At 41.6% G+C, this 17,145-nt stretch overlaps 1 protein-coding gene across 3 annotated transcripts in view; it reads left to right on the forward strand.

Moving 5' to 3' along the window:
• The window catches only part of SNX9 (sorting nexin 9), a 188,467-nt gene extending 172,194 nt beyond the window's left edge, over positions 1-16,273 (forward strand). For all 3 annotated transcript variants that reach the window (XM_058435628.1, XM_058435629.1, XM_032161264.2), the window contains 7 exons: positions 325-428; positions 3,905-3,982; positions 7,678-7,754; positions 9,163-9,252; positions 10,359-10,473; positions 12,617-12,708; positions 14,524-16,273. In XM_058435628.1, coding sequence (XP_058291611.1) covers positions 325-428; positions 3,905-3,982; positions 7,678-7,754; positions 9,163-9,252; positions 10,359-10,473; positions 12,617-12,708; positions 14,524-14,571 — 604 coding nt within the window. In that variant the 3' untranslated portion in view covers positions 14,572-16,273. The remainder of the gene's footprint in view (positions 1-324; positions 429-3,904; positions 3,983-7,677; positions 7,755-9,162; positions 9,253-10,358; positions 10,474-12,616; positions 12,709-14,523) is intronic.
• Positions 16,274-17,145: the final 872 nt, after the last annotated feature.

The raw sequence follows: 17,145 nt of genomic DNA on the forward strand, positions 1-17,145 counted from the left end.
TCTCTTATAGATTTGATGCTCCCCCCCGTGATTGGAATTTTCCTAAATAAGATATTCAAGAAATTATTATTCTGTTTACTTTAGAATAATTTTAAAATTCACAGAATTGTAGAAGCAGAAAGGAAGCAAAGTTAAAATATACATCACCGCTTTTTAAGTAGTTCTTTAAATGTCTGCATCAAGCCTGTATTTAAGGCTAACTTAGTGAAAGGGGAGTTGTTATCATGCAAGAAAACAAGTGTCTGTGGTTATGTTTGGCCTGAGTGTCCCCACAGCAGTGCTGTTTCTCCTGCTTATGTGACTGACGGCCACCTTCACCCACAGAGAGCAGAAGTGCGAGGCTGTGGGGAAGTTCACCAAGGCCATGGATGACGGCGTGAAGGAGCTGCTGACGGTGGGGCAGGAGCACTGGAAGCGCTGCACGGGCCGTAAGTCCACTCCTCACAGTGCACTGGGCTCACAGTGGGTGATGCAGGCTCAGTTTTATGTCCCTTATCATAGAGGGGAACCTGCTGCCTCGAACAGAAGTGTAGTTGGTGGACGGCAGTAATGTCCCTCCTGTGATTCTGCTTAATCTTACTTCACCCAAGTTAAACCACAGAAAATTGACCAGTAAAGCCAGGTTAAGAAATCTCATAGGGAATACCATGTTCACTTAATTAGTTCCAGTAATTTGGGGCTTTATAATCTTTGGAAAATTAATCATTTTTGCATGTTTTGAGAGTGCTTGTAGTTATTCTTAGTCTCATGATTTTATTTTTTAATCTTCATCCATTTGGTAAGATGTTGTATATTTGACTAAAGCCATAGTGTTTAGAAAAACCAATATAGTTAGTAGTAGAAAATATGTCACAGCAGAAGCACTGCCGAGGGGAGAGTGTCACTGTCAGTCACAGCTTTCTGACCACTCTGCTGTGTCCCTAAGCACTTCCTGCCTCCCTCCTTCTTCTTTGTTTGTAGGCTTTCATTCTGCTGAAGGTTTTTCCTGTATTCCTCAGAATTGTGCAGCTCTGTCACCACACATGTGGCCCAGGATAGAAAAACAGTCCCGTATCCAGCTGCGGGGCTAATGCCGCGGGCTGCTGCCCTGTTACACCCACAGGCTCAGAGGCTGCAGAATGACTTGTCAGGCCCTGAAATGCTGGGATTGCACTGCTGTCCAATGTGCCGATGTCTTTAACTCCCTTAGAGTCCTAGGACTTCTCTCCTTTATATCTGGTCTGCCCTTATTGCTATGTCTTAACCTCTAGAGAAAAGGGCCTTCTAATCTATCACTAAGAATTTTCTGGCCTTCACCTTATAACACCATACAGGAGTATTGGTTGTATTCAGTTAAAAAATGTTGTATATTTTGAATTATGAGTAACATATACCTACTTTTACGTCAGCCTTTGAGGCTAAGCATAGGAAAGGGATCTGTTCTTGTGATGATTTTTTTAAAGGTGATATTTTTACACTAAAAAAGGAAAACAATCAGAATTTGAAATCCAATGATAATTTTAAAGAGCAGGAACCTAAATATGGAGTGACTCGTAGATGAATTAATAAGATAGCACAGCAAAGACAATGCCAGTATTACTATTCAATCCAGATCTGAAAATCCAAAGCCTTACATCAGGAGTCAGTAAACCATGGTCTGAGCACCAAATTTGGCTTGCCACTTACTTTGTAAATAAAGTTTTATTGGAACACACCCATGCCCATTTATTTGTATATTGTCTTTGGCTACATTTGTGTCATAATGGTAGAGTTGAGTAGTTTCAACAGAAACTTGTGGATCCATAAAGCCTAAAACATTTACTATCCGGCACTTTGCAGAGGAAGTCTGCCAGGCCCTGCCTTACCTCAACCATTGGCCAATACTACCTCTACCTCTTCCTCTACTAGCAGCAATACCAGTACCAGTGGTGCTTTACCATCCACATATTATCTTATACCAACAAAACAACTTGTAACATACCAGCTGTTCGTGCTTGAGGGGAAGACATCAGGAATAACAGTTGTTTCTTTCCCATAGCAAAGAAATATGATGCTGTATCCTAAATATATAGAATTAGCCCTGAGAAATAATGTATACAAATGCAGCGTCTAGAAAACAAAACCTCTGTCAAGACTTTGGTCGTAGAGGATGACTCATGAACAAAAAGCAAAGTTGACATTGTTCTCTAAAGCAGAGGTCCCCAATCCCCAGGCCATGGACTGGTACATGAACCATTACTGCACAGTAGGAGGCAAGTGAAGCTTCATCTCTATCTACGGGCACTCCCCATCACTCGCATTACTGCCTGAGCTCCGCCTCCTGTCAGATCAGCAGTGGCATTAGATTCTCATAGAAATTCGCACCCTATTATGAGCCATGCATACAAGCTTGTGAGCCCTTATGAGAATCTAATGCCTGATGATCTGAGGTGGAACAGTTCCATCCTCATACCATCCCTCCAACCCACTGTCTATCCATGGAAATATTGTCTTCCATGAAACCAGTCCCTGGTGCCAGAAAGGTTGGGGACCGCTGCTCTAAAGTATAAATGAAAGAATTCAGTTTTAAAGGCAATGAATTAATTTTGACTGTAAACTCTTGCAAGACCATCATAACACATCATTTAAATCTGTATGTTCTTTGAAAGCCATTTTTCCTGAGTGTAAATTTTACAATTGCATTTTTTAGGGATATCATAAAAATTTGGGATTATGGTATCTTTTAAAAAATTAAAACGTCTGATGAACTTCGTGTCCTGTGTAATTCACAAGGCTAAATGTAGAAACTAGGGAATACTGCCTCAGGCTGCTCTTTTGTGGGGGTGGGGAAAGGGATTGACTCAGGCGTATCTCCTCTTGTTTCTCAAAATAGTTCTTTAAAATTCCTAATGTGTAGAATGAAAACTCTAGCACACACTCTGCATGGTGAACCACATGCCAGGTGCCTTTAGGTAGAGAGGCAAAACCGAGGTACCACAGGGGGACAATTTATTAAAATTAACTGAGCTCATGTAATTTGGATTCATGTTTCCTGATAACTGCTACTTATAGACCTTACCTCAAATGTCTCTGGCCTAAATAGTTTTTAAAGAAACATTAAAAGTTTTCTTTTCCTCCTTTAATACTGCAGTGAGTCTTTAAATGCAAATAATGGTTTCTTTTGAAAGGCAAACAGATGCTCCATTTAAGGGGACTCCATACAGATGCAAAGAAAGTAGCCTAAGGTGCAGAGACGCTTGGGAAGTTCTCCAAAGTGATCCTAGAATCTTAGCACCTTAAAAAGAAACCTTCGGGGTGATTTAGTGAAATCATCTCTTTATACAGATGAGAAAACTCAGACCCCTCTTCCCTGGTTATGCGAAGTCTGGCTGTTGTATTTTTCTCCATACCTTGTTGCTTTCAGTCTTTGGTGATTATGGTTTGCAAATGGTCATTTATGCACCCGTAACAGAGTGGGAAAGGCTACGTATTTGGAATCACAAGTCCACGTCCGGCATTTATTAGCCATGTGACCTTGGGCAAGTCAGTTGTCTGAGCCTTATTTTCCTCATCCTCAGCATGAGGATGGTGTCTCTGCATCTGGTAGAGGGGCTATCGTGATGATCAAGCGCGGTGTCGCTAGAAGTACATTGTAAGCTAGAAATCATCTAAAGGAGCTTCCATTTCACTTAATGTCTCATTTGGTGAATGAGAATGTAGGCGTGATTGTCAATAATAATAGCATCCACCATTAATTGAACAGTCAATTAAAAATAATCGAAAGAAATCAATTGAAAAAACAATCACTTTTGCAACAGTATTTTGTGAAGAAATATATAGACAATTTTGAATCACTTCAAACGTTACTATAATCACTTTTAGGAAATAGTTTAATCCCATTTCAGTTTGCTCAGAAAACTAATTGTTTATCCTTTTTCTCTTTCAGCATTACCCAAGGAATATCAGAAGATAGGAAAGGCCTTGCAGAGTTTGGCCACAGTGTTCAGTTCCAGCGGCTATCAAGGTGCGTCTTTCTTCATTCATCCAGTGGGCCTTTAGAGCCTTATCTAGACCTGTTGCCTGCTTAGGATCCTGCAGACGCTAACTCCCTCCTCAGTGAAGCACCCTAGTTGTGGGTGTGTAAATTGGCTACGCTGCCGCACTAAGGACTTTTGCACCCTCATCCTAGGACTTTTGAGAAAAGCCAAAGGTTGTTGTAATTTATATTTTCTTGCTAGCTTGTTTGCCTTTTTTGCTCTCAGGTGTAGCACTTTTGTTTCAATGCCATCAGTTTCATTTCTCTGCCAAGTCTTCCCGTGACAGAGGCCAGATTTGGCTGGGCACAGTGGCTCACACCTATAATTCAAACACTTTGGGAGGCCAAGGTGGGCAAATCACTTGAGTCCAGGAGTCTGAGACCAGCCTGGGCAACATGGTGAGACCCCCATCTCTACAAAAAATAAAAAATTAGCCAGGTGTGGTGGTGCATACAGGTAGTCGCAACTATTTGGGAGGCTGAGGTGGGAGGATCACTTAAGCCCAGGAGGCAGAGGTTGCACTGAGCCATGATCTTACCAGTGCACTCTAGCCTGGGTGACAGAGCAAGACCCTGTCTCAAAAAAAAAAAAAAAAAAAAGCCAGATTTCATCAAGGCCATTTCAAGGAAAAATGTTTGACCAAGTAACAAGTGTGTGTTGCCTGTTTTCTCCTTAACTCATAACTGTTTCAGCTTATCCTATAAATGTGTATCTTACCCATGGATCGCTTCGTGGTTTACATTGGCAGCACTTACGAGAACAAGTTAGCTCTTTTTCTTTATTAAAAGGGAAAGGAACCCGGGCAAGATAAGGAGACTCCATCTCTACAAAAAAATAATAAAATAAAAATTAGCCAGGCATGGTGTCACACACCTGTAGTCTCAGCTGTTCTGGAGGCTGAAGCAGGAGGATCGCTTGAGCCCAGGAGATCGAGGCTATAGTGTGCCATGATCACACCATTGCACTCCAATATGGGCAACAGAGTGAGACCCCATCTCAAGAAAAAAAAAAAAAAGCATTTGTCAGCTAGGTGGCACCTATTAAATCTGTTATCTCCTGTCGCTTACAGAAGTGGTAGAATTGGTACAGGTGTTGATCCTGATACTCAGGGCAGACAGTGCTTTGGATGTCAGTTTCTGAATATTTTAATAATAAACTAATAAGAAATTAGTTTCTCACCAGAACGTAAGATTTAGGGCTCCCACATAGCAATAGTTCTCGTTGCCCTGGCCTTACCATGTCTTACAGTTGACACTTTTAGACCAGAAGCGGGCTTTGAGGTCTGGACTAGGAACTCAAGGCCAGAACAGAGAAGCATCTTGGCCCAGGTAACAAGTGGGTGATGGAAGAGCTGAGACGCGAGCCACGCCCATTGCTTAGGGAGGAGGCAGAGGTCTTGGAGCCCTTTTAGCATGGTGGCTCTGTGATGTCTCAACAGGGTGAGAAGATTTGTCCTAGAGATGCTGGAATTTTGGCCATCATGATGGCCCGGCTCCACAGGCTCATCCATGGGTTCCCCACTGGGAGCTGCTTCGTGATTCTTTAACATTTTCTGGACTGTAATTATCAGTACATAATTAAATATTCATATGGCAAATAGCACTTTTTCAAGTATTAAAAATACTCAGTGTATGTTTTATGTTGAATATCATTCTACTTAAGATAATATTTTAAGGAAGCATTCAAGTTCCTGTTGGCTGGCTTTTCTCCCATTGCAAAGGACAGTGAAGGTCAGCAGTGTGGAGTACTGTGTCTCATCACATCCACTTGCTCAGATGTGTTGGCGTCTTAGAGCAGTGCTATACTATGCGATCTTGCAATAATGTAAATGAGTTTGATTCCTAGAAATATTCTGATTATAGAAAAATAACTTCCAGTGCTCCTTTACGAGTTCATGTACTAATTTGAAATAATACAGACTGTTAGCATGGCCCCTGCACAAAACCATGAAACATTGCATATTCTTATGGATGAGCATATGGAAATATAAGTGATAAAATTCTTAAATGATTATAGGGGAGGAGAGAGATATGGAAGGTAAACTTCTGATTATATCTTGTTTTGTAGAGTTGACTTTGGAATAATGTGAATGCTTTACATAATTATTAGAAAACAAATTTAAATCAAAATGTAAAAAAATTTCTAATCAAAAGCAAAATAAAACAAATGACTTGATACATCAAGATGAAGGCATAGCACACAGAGGAATTGTTTCAAAGCACCTTAAAATGGCATTTTATATGCCCCCAGGAGCGGGTGCCTCAAGGTCAGAAAGACTATAAGAATGTTAGTTGTTTTCACTAAACATGTAGTCAGAATCATGTTGGTATTGTTATTCTAAAACTTCTAAAACTATTTACATATTGTAGGATAAAGCAAATATGTAATTATGTGACTGTTGTTAGCAATTAAGATTTTTAAAATAAAAAGTTTTAAAATAAATGAAAAAAACCCCTAAAGTCATAAATTTGCTTTGGAAACATCAGTGTGAGCTCATTACGTGATTTCCCTCTTAAAAAAAAAAAATACAATTTGCTTTTCTGTTAAAGCCCTGGAAACAGTTACCCAATCCAGTAGCAAGAAGCATTCCCTGGCACCACTCGTAAGGTCCACGTCCCACCGCAGTGAACCAGGGTTCCTATCAAAAGACTTAGATACCAATTGGAAGAGCCTACCGCTCGCCAAAGAAAAGAAAATGTGAGCATTAGTGAAAATAATAATTAATGTGGAATGAAGCATATCAAATATTTTTTAATCCAGAATTATAAAGATGCTTTTTAAGAAATTAATCTCAGTTACTTTTGGAGAATGGTGGTGGATTAACTCATTATTTTGAAAACTATAACGAGAAAGAATTAAGCGCTTAACCTGCTTTTCCTGTTCAAACTCTATCTCTGGGTAAGCAGAATATTGATAAAGGAAAGTTGATCCTTATGGAAGTATTTCAGCTAATAAAGAAGGAATGGTAGAAATAGAATGGCACCATTTTGCAAACTCATACTAAAATAAAAGATGCAGACAATGGTCATTCTAGATAACGATCATTTTCTAACATTCTAAGAGTAGAAGTAACTGGAACTGACGGTGTGTGACTCTGATCAGGCGTCTAGGTCTATAGCCAGTGTAAAGAGAATACAGGGACAGAGGAGTGTGTGAAGTATCACCAGAGATGCAGCCAGCAGCATCCAGAATGCAGGCACCAAGGCACACGACAAGTTCAACACCCATGAAAAGAAACGTGCAGGGAAAAAAGGGGCTGAGGGAGAAGAATCCACAGAGTTCAGAAACGCATCAGTTCTGTGCTGTGTGGACCTTTACATCCTGATTCAAGCAGCCAGCTCGCCCTGAGAGGCCTCATTATAGCCAAGTGACAGTCTCATCTTAGGTGTCATAATGGTACTGCCTCATGTTTTAGAGTCCTCATCTATTAGGCAAGATTTATGGATGAGATGCTGATGTCCGGTGAAAGCGGGTTGGGGTGTAGATGAACACAGGCTGACGAGAGCTGCCAGTGGGGAAGGCAGACAGTGGGTCATGGGCATTCATTCTATTCCCAATAGTTTTGAAAATGTTTGAACGTTTCTATAATAAAATTTACCAATAAAATCAATAATAAAATTTTTAACAAGTGAAAAGAAAATATATATAACTTATAACCACTGATAAAATTGATCATTTTCAGGTGAAACAGATCTCAATGATGCAATAACAGAAGCAGGAAAGACTTATGAAGAAATTGCCAGTCTCGTGGCAGAACAGGTACTAACATAATGACACAATTCCAATTAAGATTTGATGCTATCTAGTCCACATATGTAATTTAAAACCTGTCTTAAGACAAACGTCCCAAATAAGTACCCTCTTCTTTTCTGTTTCTGTGTATATTTGTTAATTGTATTTAATCATGGTTTCTTAGGTTAAGACAAAGTGGTTGAATACATTTGTCATCAAGAAATCTAAATAGGCCAGGCACAGTGGCTCACACCTGTAATCTGGCACTTTGGGAGGCCAAGGCGGGTGAATCTCTTGAGTCCAGGAGTTCGAGACCAGCGTGGGCAACACAGTGAACCCCCAAAAATTAGCCGGGTGTAGTGGTGTACGCCTGTAGTCCCAGCTACTCGGGAGGCTGAGGTAGGAAGATCGCTTGAGCCTGGGAAGTCAAGGCTGCAGTGAGCCATAATCATACCACTGCACTCCACCCTGGGTGACAGAGCAAGACCCTATCTCAAAAGAAAAAAAGACATCTAAATGAATGCACTCCAGTATTGATGCCTCTGATCTGTTCTTAGCCATCAGGAGATTCTAAAGAACAGGAGAGAATGCTGGCTCAGATCTGTATGGACCATTGCTTAGCCTCTCTGAGCTGTGGTTTCCTCATCTGTTAATCTGCAGTGGTAATGCCTACCCTGTATGGTTCTTAAGATTTAATAGCTCATAAATAAAAAGCACCTGCTACAGTATCCAGGACAGGGCAGGTCCTTGTCATAGCTACATAGCTTTTATTGGAATCTTTAGTACCCCAGTGTCAGGGGTTTTTTTAGATAACAGATAATAAGTTCCCTTAAGAAGAATCTAAGTTATTTTCTAATCCCTTAATTAAAAAAATTTTTTTCAGATGACTTAAAACTATGTTTATGGATGCACACATGTGTACACACACTTATGTGGTTGTGGGCTACTTTGCTGATACTTCTAAAAAAGCATTCATTTTAGAAATGGGAGTAACATAGCTATTAAAGTTATAATTCAGAAAAAATGGAAAAATTTAAAATTACCGCTTAAAATGATTAGGTGTTTTAATATTTTTATATTCTCTGCTCATATTTAGAAGTTAAACTGCAGCAACTCATTTGTTTGTATGTAAACATACAGCATTAGCTGAACTTTCTTCCTTTATGGTGGTATTATTTTGGGCCACATCAAAATAACTAATTTTACAAACCAACTTGAAAATTAAATGAAGTTTTGTCATTTTCTTTACAACATATGGTTCAAAGTATGGCAGTCTTGGGAGTCATTTTCTTTTAGAAAAAGTGATCTGAATGCCTAACACTCAGTAATTTAGTGTAGCACATGCAGGATTTATAGTCTTTGGATATAATAGTTCTCTTTTCCTTGATTTTCTTAATTTCTCTGCCAGTAACAATCAGCTTGTATCTTGTTATAGCCAAAGAAAGATCTCCATTTCCTGATGGAATGTAATCACGAGTATAAAGGTTTTCTTGGCTGCTTCCCTGACATCATTGGCACTCACAAGGTAACCTGATCGTAGACATTTGTAGAAGACAACAGCAGGTGAAGGAGGCAGACGTGCGCAGTAGTCAGTATTGGTTTTATATGTTTATTATTAAAAAAGAAACAATCTATAATTCTCATTAGAAAGGTTTTGTAACTGAATTTTAAAATTGGTTTGGGGTGTCCTCACATATGAATTCTGGTTTTCCCTCCCTTTTTAAAAATCTGTACATCTCAGGCATGAGTTGTGAGTATTTTATATTTTATGTCAACCATAGTAGTCTCTAGTATATTGTGATGTACTTGGATTTGTTAGGAAACTCTCTGCAAAGGGCTGGTCTGTGATCTTAACAGTCCTGGCATGTGGCCATTTTAGCATTCTGCTTTATAACTTAAATATCATGAAGGGGTACCATAGGTAAATTAGGTTTGTACAACTTCAGATAACTTAATATAAAACTCAGAACAATTAGCTTGTTGTTGAAATGTATGCCAGCAGCATCAGAGTTGTAGGCCTGGAGCCTAATTAATGCAGGAGTATAGAGTTGTTCTTTCCAGACAGCCCTAAATAATGAGCAGCACGATGACACTGGAGTGGGAAATGTTTGGCAGCTTTTCCAGCCACTTCCATCTGAGTCTTTAAATGGATTCAGCACCTCTCAAAAAACCAAAGGAAAGCCCAGGACTTACAATCAGCACACTTAGGCACTAGCTTATAAAATATTCTGTTGTATAAAAAGAGAGAGAGAATGCATGTGTGCACATGCTGCCCTGTACCTAGCCACGTGACTTCCAAAACCTGCTAATGCCTGATTTCCATTATGTGCTACTCTTCAAATGGCAGCGGCTTCTGAATATTACAGAGATGGTGTGCTGTTTGCTTTTCTCTCTTGTTGTAGCATGAAACTGTTCATTTTAGCTTAGTGACATTTGTCAAGAATAGCAACCTTTTTGCTTCCAAGGGACTTGAAGGAAGTTAAATTTAGATGCTTTCCTCTCTTTTTATTTTGTGGAGGTATTTCCTGTTCAGTAGCAAATCAGTTATAGAATATATTAGCATCGTTATATTTTAAACTAATGACTAATCATTTCAGCTTTATTCATACCATTGCATTTTATATTTCACAGGGAGCAATAGAAAAAGTGAAAGAAAGTGACAAACTAGTTGCAACAAGTAAAATCACCCTACAAGACAAACAGAACATGGTGAAGAGAGTCAGCATCATGTCTTACGCGTTGCAAGGTAAGATGAAAGGGTCCTTACGAGGTGCTGGTGGAGGCTTTTTTTCCCCAGCAAAGTTTCTCTTGCTAGAGAGAAATCCAGATGTGAGCAGCAGTTAAGTAAGTGAGAGCCTTGTAAGCCCTTCGTTTGCAGGATCCCGGTGCTGATGAAAATCTGTAATATTTATTCAGTTTTTCACCTGCCACCTTCTCTGGCTATGGATGACAGCTTGACTAAAACTGCACATTTTATTATTTCTGAGAGACATTGAAGATTCCTTTTGTAATCTGTGGTATCATAATGCTCTATTAAATGCCAGAGCCCAGCTTTTAGCAGTCTGTTAACACTGAGTGCCTTGGGATCATGGAACGTGAAGGGGTTTGGGTGTGTCATTTTAGGCACAGTTTTTTTGTGTTAAAAAAAAAGACATGAATTTGTATAGGTTTGAGTGTTCTTGAGCAGATGAGGGCAGCAAGTGGATTTTTCCTGTTGGCGGATGGGTGGATGGCACTTGCATGGGCAGAGAATGGAGAGCGTGTTCTGTTAGGAACAAAAGCCACAAAATTGTGGTGCTAGATTGTGTCATGGGTGTGAAAGAGTAAAACATACTTAGAGGTTATTGGGAAATAAATTTTGATTGTGAAAGAACTTGAAAGCTCTAGACTTGATGTGGGCATTAAGAAGCCATTAAAAGGGAGTAAAAAAAATCAGTCCTCAAGAGAGAAGGATTTGCTAGTTATGGAGGGGAGATTGGAAGATGCAGACACTGTCCAAGAGCCCAACCAGAAGACCATGTCACTGTTGTAGTCTGAGCTTTGAGGACCTAAAGATGTGGTACTGGGGAGAAGAGAGTGAAGCACATTTGCAGGCTTTTCCAAGGAACAGCTTTCAAGACTGGGGCATTCATGGGAGAAAGAGAAGGATGAGGAGTGTCCAGAGCCAAGAGGCCACTACAGCAAAAACAAGGAAACCTGATTGAAGTTTTGGGTTTTGAAGGGTTTGAAATGGGGAATTTGGTTTTGAACTTGTGTTTGAGGTTATCCAAATTGATAAATACAAAGCTTTGTACAACTTCAAATAACTGAATGTAAAATGTAGAACAGTTTGCATGTCATGGGAATCTGTGCAGCGGCTGGCTTTCTCAGCCTGGAGGGCTTGGGAGAAGGTGGTGTAGGAGGCATCCGAGGGAGGCAATGAGGCCTCTGATGACGAAGACTCCTCTAGAGTTGGGGGCAGGGGCAGAGGGGGACAGAGAAATAAGGAATCCATGTATTCAGCAAAGATGAAGAAAGTTGTCCCTCAGCATCCAGTCCTCCTGCCCTGTGAGAGGTTGAGTTCTGACAGCGTCGCTGGTGCTCAGGGGCAGCAAAGCTTCCCGTACTGAAGAAGGGTCTCCCGCTGTCCCACACGCTGCCCAGCCTTTCACCAGAAACCTGCTGAAGCAATTGCTGCGCAGGAGGGAGCGGGGCAGGGACCCCAGGTGCCTGCTGGATCCAATGCAGACACACTGGAGGCTTTGAACTGCAGTCATCTGTAGCAGATATGACCAAGTATTTTCTGTTTGATCGATTCTGTTAGAGTAATAGTCCAATTTGGGTGATTTATCTGTATTGGATTTTATAGTTTTGAATATGCAAGTCAGTGCAAGTCATTCATTTACTGGAAAGTAATGTTTGTCATTGTTTTGTTTTGTTTTGTTTTGTTTTTTTGTTTTGTTTGAGACAGTCTCGCTCTGTCACCCAGGCTGGAGTACAGTGGTGTAATCTCGGCTCACTGCAACCTCCATCTCCTGAGTTCAAGCAATTCTCCTGCCTCGGCCTCCCGAGTAGCTGAGATTACAGGCACCTGTGGCCATGCCCGGCTAATTTTTGTATTCTTAGTAGAGATGGGGTTTTGCCATGCTGGCCAGGCTGGTCTTGAACTCCTGACCTCAGGTGATCCACCCACCTCATCTCCCAAAGTGCTGGGATTACAGGTGTGAGCCACTGCGCCCGGCTCAACTTGTTTTTCTAACCTCTTAGTAAAGTGATTTGCCAAGAACTGACAACAACAGCCAACCAGGTTAGGTCAGGTTGATGATTAATTGTAACTGAGCAGAGAAACCAGGTGTTGTCATTTGAAAACTTGGAGGGAAAACTGATTGATGTTTTGGTTTTGGTTGTAGCTGAGATGAATCACTTTCACAGTAACCGGATCTATGATTACAACAGTGTCATCCGCCTGTACCTGGAGCAGCAAGTGCAGTTTTACGAAACGGTGAGTGGGCGTCCGTGTGCCTTTCACATGTGCTTGAGGAGAGGGTTGCTGGTAAACCACTTTGACCATGTAAAGTTAATCTGTTTGTGTTCTTTACTCCTAAGTAATAAACCAAAGGAGCCTAAATTTTGGACAGGATTTTTTTAATCTCCTAATTCCATCTGCCCTTTGCTTTTTGGATAACACTGGGTTAAAAAAGGTTTTCTTCTGAAGCAGGGGTCTTGGATGCTAGTTGCAAGGCCCCAAGAAGTTCCTTATTGTGCAGCTCCTTCCCCTGTCACAGCCTCTCTGTGCCTCTTTGCACCAGGAACGGTGCTGAATGAGATGAGGTCACCCAGCCGTCCCTGGGGCTCCGTTGGCAGCTGGAACAGGAGCCTGGCACCACACAGGAAACCAAAGGCAGCTTTGCTTTTTGGGAATAAGGTTTTCACAATGCGCCATGGAAATAGCAGAGAGAAAACCAAAAAAGCAAGACCTGGGATGGTTCTATTCACAAAACAATAATGAAAACTTAAATTTGTCTTACCTCTGCTTAGTAATTTTGTTGTTTACCAGAGTCTATAGAAAACAAAAATCTAGTAGCATGTCCACCTCAGGCACCTGCAGGTAAGGTCTGTAATGTAGAATCCAGCCTCCGCTGGCGGCCTTGCTGCCTACCCAGCTCCCCTCTGGCTGTGGGATCTAAGCCATGTTCATGGGGAGTGGTGAGCAAGCCCTCTGCTCAGCCATGCTGGTGGCATCTGCGAGTTGGACACTGCTGAAAACGCCTGTCTCCAGCAGCCAGTTCTTAAAGGAGAACTGTGCTTGATGTACCTAATGCATATTTGTGAATTGTGTCTTGGACAGTTGGGTTGGGAGACTAACTTACAGGAGGAACTCACCTAAGCCGTGTCCTCCCTTACAGGACATGGGTCCTGTGCTCTTTAAATGCACACTTTCCCTGTCAGTTGGTGCCATTGTGGATTTGCCTTTCATTGTATATTAGAATATAACAGATGACATTTGTCTGTGTGAGAAAATAATGCAAGGGCAACTCTTAGAATTTTGATAGTGTTGATTTATTGATTTTCGAATCCAAGTATGGTATAGTGACATTGTAATTCAGAATAGAAAACCATGTGTTTCATCACTGTCTTTGCATAAACCTAAGTAGCTGATATAACATTGTCAGGTTCTAGATCTAAGTTTTATGGCAAAGTAACCCTTAAGTTACTAAAATTTGCGTATGTGTTCATGGAGCGGACATATATTGAGTGTTTCTTATATACCAAGCCCTCACTCTGGATGTTTAGCATCCAGTGATGGATAAAACAGCTGCGCCTTCAAGGAGCAGGAGGCCCTGGCGCATAGACCACCACAGCGCCTCGTTAGCTTCACAGGCAGGCTCGTGCTGTCTGCACACTCAGCAGTGACAGCAGGGTGTGGCCAGGGCGACACAACCTTCAGAGGATTCTGGAAGCTCATACTCCTCCAGGAACGGAGGGGGCTCTAGGCAAGCATGAAGACCTGAGCCCCCAGCTCATCTGAGGAAAAGCAGGCGGTCTGGAAGCGCCGCTAGGACAGAGGTGGGGAGCACGTGTAGACGCCTCCCGGCGGGAAGGGATCACCAGGGCCAGCTTGGGCCCCAGCACTGCCAGTGCCATTGGGGGTTAAGGTCTCTCCAGCAGCAACACGGGGCAGGGCTGGTGCCAAAAAGACCAGTTAAAGAATTGGAATTTGTGTAATGTTTAACTTGTTGGAGTTATGAATAAAGAATACTGTGAGGTCGTAATGGGAGTGATATCTCAACGTTGTTTTGTTTTGCTTTCTTGTCAGATTGCAGAAAAGCTGAGGCAGGCCCTCAGCCGCTTTCCGGTGATGTAGGACAGAACAGGCCTTGAAGAGAACGCCGCGTGCTTTCTCCTGACTTGGGGCAATGCAATTGAAAACTTTTTTTTCCCCTGTTATTCAGAAAAAAAAAGGAAACAAAACCAAAAAGAAACAGAGTTGCAAAAAACTGCATTTATTTTATTAGCCACCCTAAATGCGTCCGTTACTTAGGGATGGTCTTTTGTTCATTTCCGCATCCATTATTTAAACCAGTGGAAATTGTCTCTATTTTTGGAAAGTACTTAAAAGTTACCAGAATTTTCAATGGAAAATGAGGGGTTTCTCCCCACTATTTTACATAGAGTCATAATTTATATGTCTTATAAATTATATGTCTTATATAATTTATAAGTCTCCCACAATCTTCCAGTTCTTACCCAGTGTCAGATAATTAATTACTAATTACTTTCTTAAAAATATGAACTATGCCAGAATAAAAAATATCTACGTTTGTATATTTTTATAACTCTTTTCAGTCCTCTGGGGCTGCTGTCATTGAGGGAAGTCGTTATGCCTTTCACTGCCACAGTTACAGCTCAAGTGCTTACAGTTCAGGAGGGAGGATGCTGGGGGCCCCTGGGGCTGCTAGTGCCATCATGGTGTGTGGCAGGTGGGCCATCCCATGTCCCTCCAGGGGGACCCCACAGCCTGGCAGATGAGCAGATACCCCTGGCCACCCGTGTCCTCAGCGTCATTTCTGATGTGTTGCTCTTATGTGAGGACCAGTGCTTTCTCTCTTGGCTCTTCCTTCCTAATCATGGTTAAGGCATGTTTTATGCCATAAAGAATACATTAGAAGAATTGTGGGACTTTTTAGAGAATTTTGTGGCTTTGGTCCGACGGGTGAGTGGCTGTGCGGAGGCCTGTGTTCAGGAGGGCCTGGGGGGGAGGAGGGCACCCAGCACCCCGGAGCCTCTGGACCTTTCTTATTCTTTGACTGCTCATCCACCATGATGAGAAGCGCTGCTGCGGGCATGGCACACTGCTTGGTTTGGGTGGCGGGTTCATGGCCAGTTGGTGTAATTAGCAAAGAGAAAAAGCACAGTTTAGCTCCGCATTAGATGAAAAAGTGTAGGGACTGAGAAGGGTTGCAGCCTGAACAGTGTACAGAATCCCCGGGGCTCTGAGGTTGGAGAGAAAGAACAGACCAGTGCCCTTCCTGACTACATCCGAAACTTCACACAGGATGTTTCTGAGCACCAGCACTTCCAGCACTTCAGTTAACGGCATAAAGCAAAACAGGACTTTGGCCCACCGTCAGCTCGAACTCAGCACTGGCAGCCACTGTCTCACCCCGCGGAGGAGCGCTCCCGTCTCCCACAGGTGCCTTACCGCGTTCCCTCCCGCTGCTTTCATTTTTCTGACCTAATAATTATGGGAAATGGAAAGTCTGGGCCAGCATCAATCAAATGACACCAAAAATAAGTAGATGAGGAAATCAAATGAATATGAGAACATCTTGTTCTTCAATATCACGGGTTTTTGTTAATGTTTCATAAATAATTTCCCCACTTGATTTTTCTTCTATAAAATCCCATAGAACAATGTTTATGCTATAGCCATTTAATATATGTACAAATTGTAAAGAATATGTATAAATGTTTTACACGAATGTAAGAGCATGTAGAAGCCAACATATAAATAAATTGTTTAAAAAAACTGTACAGTAAATTCTCAAAGCACTTTTTCAAAACACTTTTTGGCCTTTGTGTGTGATTTTTGTTGTTATTGTTAAGTACTTTTTATTCCAGCTGCTGAAAATGGTCCAGGTAATGAATTCTTCCCCAAATCCTATTTCTTCTGACATGAATTCATCATTTCAGTTCCGAAGGTCAGTGTTGCAGTCCGGGAAGCATATCATAACCACCTGGGAGTTGCCAAGAAGCAGACACTCACCCAGTGTCTGACTCTCGGATATTTGGATTTGACTGGTGTGAGGCAAAGTGAAAAAGGGGTGGGGAAAATGGAGATGGCACGGGCTCCTCAGAGCGTGGTAGCTGACTGTGAGGAAAAGCAGAGGGAATGTGAAATGAAATAAGAGAATCCACGGGAGTTGATACCGGGAAGATTCTCCTTCAAGTGGCAATGTGGCATTTATGTCCTTCTCCGGGGAGTCACGTGCACCATTTGGTTCTTAGATACGTTGATGTTTTGATTTTTAATTATTTGTATCAACCTGTAGATACCACAGAAGAGCTATAGTCGTACAATCACATAACTTTTACAAATATAGTGGAAAAAAGTCAGTATTTGGAGAGAGAGATGAAGGCATGGTGGAAGAAAAGGTCAGTCTCATTGTCAAGCAAGTGACATTAGTTCCCTCCCACCAGGAGCAGCAGTCCCAGGATGTCAACCCACTGCATGGTTTGTAGGTGTTGGGGTCGCCAAGAAAGATGACTCACAGAGGCACTGGGTGGAACAGCATAACTTTATTCATTTTCTTATTGGTGACTTTATTCACTTTCTTCTTTCTTTTGTGGTAGCTTTATTCATTTTCTTTTTTTTTTTTTTTTTTTTTTTTGTCGCCCAGGCTGGAGTGCAGTGGCGTGATCTCTGCTCACTGCAGGC

Source organism: Hylobates moloch, unplaced genomic scaffold (genome assembly GCF_009828535.3).
Source record: "Hylobates moloch isolate HMO894 unplaced genomic scaffold, HMol_V3 SCAFFOLD_2, whole genome shotgun sequence".
NCBI lineage: Eukaryota > Metazoa > Chordata > Mammalia > Primates > Hylobatidae > Hylobates > Hylobates moloch.